At 39.3% G+C, this 6,636-nt stretch overlaps 1 protein-coding gene across 1 annotated transcript in view; it reads right to left on the bottom strand.

Moving 5' to 3' along the window:
* The window catches only part of ABCA12 (ATP binding cassette subfamily A member 12), a 172,242-nt gene extending 168,469 nt beyond the window's left edge, over positions 1 to 3,773 (bottom strand). The window contains exon 1 of the mRNA XM_036254540.1: positions 3,705 to 3,773. Within this exon, the coding sequence (XP_036110433.1) occupies positions 3,705 to 3,773 (69 nt within the window). The remainder of the gene's footprint in view (positions 1 to 3,704) is intronic.
* Positions 3,774 to 6,636: the final 2,863 nt, after the last annotated feature.

Here is a 6,636-nt window from a genome sequence, read left to right on the forward strand (position 1 = left end):
ATAAAAGTATAAAGGTTTCAGATATACAATTCTATAATACAACATCTGTATATTGTATTGTGTGTTTACCACCCCAAGTTAGGTCTCCTTCCATTCACCATACTGTTGTCTGTGTCCAAGAGTCTTTTCTTCTTTCTTTCCCTCCCTTCCTTCCTCCCTTCCTTCCTTCCTTCCTTCCTTCCTTCCTTCCTTCCTTCCTTCCTTCCTTCCTTCCTTCCTTCCTTCCTTCCTTCCTTCCTTCCTTCTTTCTTTCTTTCTTTCTTTCTTTCTTTCTTTCTTTCTTTCTTTCTTTCTTTTGCTTAATCCCTTTACCCTTCTCACCCGGCCCCCAAGCCCCTCCCCTCTGACAGCTGTCAATCTGTTCTCTGTATCCATGAGTCCGTTTCTACTTTGTTAGTTTATTTTGTTCATTAGATTCCACATTCTATTTCTTAGACTGCGTAGCTGTTTAAAATTATTTTCTCATTTTCTATTGTAGTATATATTTTATATTGTGTTTCCTCAGTAATCCCTACTCTACTTTAATATCTTTATTTGTTTTTCTTTTTTATTCTCTCTTATATATCATTTATTTTTCCATTAATAGATTTCTAACTTCTTCATTATAGACTCTTTCCCACTACCTTGCTTTGTGATGGAATCTCTTGAAAACAGACAGGAGGAGAATGTCATTCATGGTGGTGATGCTAGCATTATTATATTATTAGTAGTATACATTTTTGACATTCAGTAAGAGCTATAACTTTTCAGTGTGACACATACTAAATTCTGTTTTCCTCAGTGTAGACATGTGTTTTAAAGTACATGTTCAGAACAATTACAAAGATAGAAATTAAAATGCTTGCATTTAAAATAATTGCTTTATGGATGACAAAGACCAGTTCCTACTCAAATTTAAATATAACTGCTTTTCACATTCTCTGTCTTCTAAGTTGTCTATATTTCCTGTTTTCACAAATTTCTTTCATTTCATCTTCTTTTAGATCTTGAATCCTAACTTTCCAACCTCTTGATTTTTCTCCTTCCTCCCTCTTAAGTCACATTGCCACAGACATATCCTTTCCACCTGTGTTCTCCAGTCTTGGGCAAAAGTATGAAGAAAAATACCTTTATCTGCCCGTCCACCCTCCACTTAGAATCACGTTACCTTCTCCTTTTGACCCTGCCATTTTCTAAAGGTCACTTCTGTCCCTCTAGTTGGTCACAATGGATCCTGGTGAGCCCTCCGCATCATCTCACATTCTGGACTTTTTCTAATTTTTCTTTCGTTCTGCCCTGGGTCCCATCCTCTGAAGGTACACCTAACTTCTGTGTCACTTGATGTCCCCAGATGAACATTGTATTGTCATTTCCTTATGTATTGTCTTTCCATAGGCAACAGTGTAATTAACAGGGGCTTTGGGGGATTTTGGCTAAACGGGAATCCTAGAAGTATTATAGTGAAACAGTTTAGCACACCTGACTTCCGTCTCCACGTCCACCAGAAATGGACTAAAGCAGAGAAAAACTCCAAAGTAGAAAATTGATACACCAGCTATGTTATAGATGAGGGAGAAACTTATTGAAGTTTCTAAGGATACAATTTCTCAATGAAATATTTGATTCACCTGAGGATTGTTTGTTTGTTTTTTAATCCTCACCCAAGGATATGTTTTTTATTAATTTTTTTTTAGAGAGAGAGAAAGAAATATTGATCAGCTGCCTCTCGTATGCACCAGGGATCAAACCCCAGCCTAGCTAGGGATGTGCCCTGGCCAGGAATTGAACCTGCAACCTTTTGGTGTATGGGACAATGCTACAACAAACTGAGCCACCTGGCCAGGGCCTGAGAACTTTTTAAAAAAATTAAGATAAAATGGAGTTGTAAGGAAAATATATAACTTCAGCATTCTGTTTATCAGCAATGATTAATATATTTTCACCTCCTACATGCTTTTATTTTTAACTATTGAATTTTCATGACTTTAAAACTTTACTGTATATACATTTCTTTCTCTCTCCCACAATCCTTTCTTCTGGATTGCCTTTCATCATTCTGTCAAATAAAATATGATAACCACATTGCCCCAAATCGCTCTAACCAGTTTGCCAAGTGTGAGCCACCATTGCTAAAGCAATTTGAAATACATCAGCACAGTGGGTTCTCACCACTCTGCGACAGCTATGGTAACTCTCATGCCCACTTTGGGAAGTGGGAACGCTCGCACTCAAAGAAACGGTGCTATGCCACTCAAGTCCTGTAGCTGGTGAGGAGCAAAATGGAGAACCCAACTTCTGTCTTTTGACCACAATCACCTACCCAGACTCTTAACCTGCTGAATTCCACACAGATCTTACTATGAGATATTACGTGAAGTTTAACTTTTCTGTTGTTTTCAGTTAAAAAAAAAACACAATAAAATAAAAATAGTAATAATTTAACCTCGGCCAGTGTGGGTCAGTGGATAGAATCTTGTCCCATGAACGGAGAGGTTCAATTCCCAGTCAGGGCACGTGCCCAGGTTGCAGGCTCATCCCCGGTAGGGGGTGTGCAGGAGGCAGCCAATAGACATCTCTCTCTCACATGGACGTTTCTATCTCTCTCTCCCTCTGTCTCTCTCAAAAATCAACAAAAACATTTTTTAAAAAGACAATCTCCTCTATTTAAAAAAAATAGTAATAATTTAAAATTTATGTCAAAACTCACACCTATAGAATCACATAATGCCTTAAGATTTAAAATCCTACCCACCAAATTCACACAGGTAAGTGAACATTTACTTCTCCCTTTTAATCTATACATCAGAACACTTAAGTAAGGGGTCAGGCACTGTAAGCAAACTTAGAATGAGATAAATTGCATAGATAAAATGTTGGTTTCTACGACGCATACTATTTGCATAATATTTATATCATTCAATTAAGGCTGGGAATTACCACTCTAAAATGAAGTATATTGAATACCTTTTAGGATTTCTCTGGTTTTCAAACATTTTTCCGAATATATGACAACTCACAGAAGGCAATTCTTTTCCTAGCCTACCAGGACCCTATCAGATGAGGATCTAATAGCCAGCTTTACAATTTAAAAAGCACACATGAATGTAAGAACACAAAAAAGGATGTTGCAATGAGCAGAGTAGACAGACTGTAGCAGTAAAGTCAAGTGATTCATAATAGTCTGGAAATATAGCACATACATTGGCTCTTGCTTGGCATTTCTAGTAAGTAATTTTTAGGTAACTAAAATTTCATAGAAGCTTTCCTATACCAACAGCCTTCAAACTATTTCCTTTCTGTATTTTACTTTTCAACCAAGCTTTCTATTGCTTTGGGTTTTTCATTCCTCTCCCTTTGACTGTACCTTTTTGATACATTTCTTCATCTCGTTTTTAACTGAATTCATTAAGAAAATTTCTTAGAGCATCTTGGCCAGAAACTTAGAATTCAGCATTGGTTCCAGTTCAGCCGGTAACAAGATATTCTTTTCTTTGCCCCGGGCATACCCTGGTTTACTCTTTTAATTTACTGAAATCAAAGGGCTCCTTCAGGGGCAAGTTTAGACTCCTGCTTTTAGCTGGGAGACAGAGGCAGGGATGATTTCTAAATATCTTATTTCCTGCTTTAAAAATTAAATGAAAACTCTTCCCTTTCCACCTCATCCACATCATCCCATTTCAGGATTGCCTGGAGCAGCGCCCTGCTCCCTCCGAACTTGTACTCACCGGCTGCCGTTTGACACCTAGCCAGTTCTTCCAGACCAGGACCCGCAGCTGGTGAAACTGGGAAGCCATCCTTCAAATACCCCAAACGATAAAAGTTTTCTTTTTTCCTCCACAGAAAAAAAAAAAAGAATTGGTCCAACTTGCTGTGTGTCAACGGGTCAGAAGCCTTTTCACGGCATATCTTTCGGGGTGACTGGGGTAAGAGACCCACAGATTCCCTCTGCCACGGGTCTTTTCCTGCGTGCGGATTGACTTAATTCTTGACCAGGAGCACTTCTCAGTCAGCTCTTCCTCCACAGTGAGAACCCAGAGCAGTATCTTTCAGTGGCTTCTACTTGTATTGAAATAACCTCCAGTTGCTGCCTGTTGCATGAAGTCCAGGCTCAAGAGAGAATGAGTATCATTCAGATAATGCTCCACTGTGACAAAAAAAAAAAAAAAAAAGCTGAACCTACACCTCCTACTCTCCATGAAATTAACTGCCTATCCACACCTTTGAGGAGGTATCACCTGCACTGAACACGTCATGAGGAACTAGGTGGGACCCTTGCCAAGCCAGTAGGACTTGTCCTACATTCCCTAGCCTCCTTTACCACATAGTGCCAACTCCAGCAGGGGCAAGGCATAGGCAGCATTTTACAGACTCTAGCCCAGTGACTCTTATAATATTTACAGTGTCATTAAGATCTTTTAAGTCAGTAAGACCAGAGCTCAGCTGAAAAGCTCTGAACCTCAGTTAGGTATATAGAGAAAGTTTTATGTTCCTTCTAAAGTTGAGTTGAATGTTTTGATTTGAGAGGAAGTGACTATGTCGGCTAGGTCCCATCTTCTAAAACAATTTACTAGGTTAGGCAGAATGCAGAAAATTAAAGGTAGCAATAGGTGACATAAATACTACACAATGGATTCCTTATTTTGGAGGGGTGGATTCATGCATATTTTATAGAAAAGCTTCCTTATTCAGGCTTTTATGGTTAAAAGAAACAGAGGTGACCAAGTAATTTTAATTGTGATTTAAGGGTACACATAATGAAGAAGCCAGGCATAAAGGCTTCTAGAAGTAACCCTGCTTACATACCTCAATGACAGCCCATTCCCTCTGATACTCAGCTTCCATCATCTGGCTCCAGCCGGTTTTCCAATCTTATCTTCCAGTGGTCTATTACAAATGCTTGACCATTTGCCAAATTGATGTATATTATAATATGCAAATACAGCCTGTGCTTTCTGGTTCCTGGCTTGTTTATTCTATCTTCTCTACCTGGGATCGACTCCTCCCTCTCTAAGCTCCTACCTCTCAAAATTACTCTCAAGTTGACGTGTTCCATGAAGCCTTTTCAGATATATTGCATAAAATATCTTCTCTCCTGCCTTTGAATCAGCATACTTCTTTGTTTTTATCTATCTCAAAGGACTTACATTTTTGCCTTATTGCTATTTTTGTCTGTCTTACTTTTCCGAATTCTTTGAGGGCCTAGACTATTCTATATAACGATACTTTATACATGATCAGTGCTCAGTAATAGGCCTGAATTTGATTGACTAGACTGTTTGAGCCAAAGCTAGCAAAACTCTCTTTCAATACTATCACTTTTCCATTACTCTGTTTGTGAAATCAGTTAAAACAATGTTAGAGCTCTTCCTTCACACCCGGTCCCCCATGGGTAGCTTCCTGGTTCTCATGCCAATTCTGCAGCGTTGATAACAGCCAGCCTGGGGCTAACTGAAGCCATGCTGGCCACATGCCCATTGCCTCAACTTTGGTTCTGTGCTACTGTGATGAATCCAATCCTCAGGAGGCAGTCAGTCCGGAATATCAAGAATTTGACCCTTTAACTGTTTCTGGACAAAGTGTTCTTCAGCTAGCCGATGGTCTCAGAGATAATGCCCTCCTTCGCCAGTCCTGAAATGCAGTGTGAAGATTCGTCTGGCTCTCTCAAGCTTCGCTGAAGACTTGAACTCCTGCTTCTTTCTGCCATCTGTCAGCCTACAATTCACCGGTGGGCTGGCTCACAGACAAACGTTATTGAGTTGTGAAGACAGGGTGGGATTTGAGATGTGACTCTACATGTCTAGGTCCATTGCCGGCACAGAGTCACCTTATTCAGTGAAGTTAATTCAGGTTAAAAAGTCCTGACTCACCACATGACTGATGCAGGTGAGAGGTCAACCCCAAAAGTTCCGAATGGTCTCTCCCCGCAGCTGCTCGTCACCTGTCCAGTGTGATCATGGAGTCGCTTTGTCGCTGTTTGTTCAGTTTTGGTGAAAGGTTTCCTCTCAGGCTGTCCTCCTGCCGGGACACCTTCATCTACAATCTCAAATTTTCTCATAAAGATAATATGTTTTACTACATCTCATGACTTTCCGGATCTTTTTTTTTTTTCCAAAACAATTTCAAAATTATACATTAGGTGGTTAATGTATGTTAGATATTTCTTTATGCTTGAAGGCACACAATGTCATAGCACCAAACGTCATGCACACTTCCTTGGGGAGTGGGGTAATCTTTCACAAAATAAAATTCAAAGTAGTTTAAGTTGGGGTACCCAGACAATCAAATATACAAATTTTACCCTATTCTGAATAACTATATCTTTAAATTAAATGTATTGGGGTAACTGGTTAACAACATTATATAGGTTTCATGTGTACAATTCTATAATACATCATCTGTATATTCATTGTGTGCTCACTACTCAAAGCCTAGTCTCCTTCCATATATGTAGCCCATTTACCCTACCCCCATGTATCATGCCCCCATCCCCTTTCCCTTCTAGTAACCACCATACTGTTGTCTGTGTCTATGAGTTTGTTTGTCTTGTTTGTTTGTTTATTGCTTTCTGTTTTATTCTCCACGTATGAGTGAAAACATATGGCATTTATACTTTTCTATATCTTGGCACCTATGTATACTTGACTTCTAGTTTCTTCT

Source organism: Molossus molossus, unplaced genomic scaffold (genome assembly GCF_014108415.1).
Source record: "Molossus molossus isolate mMolMol1 unplaced genomic scaffold, mMolMol1.p scaffold_m16_p_11, whole genome shotgun sequence".
NCBI classification, from domain to species: domain Eukaryota; kingdom Metazoa; phylum Chordata; class Mammalia; order Chiroptera; family Molossidae; genus Molossus; species Molossus molossus.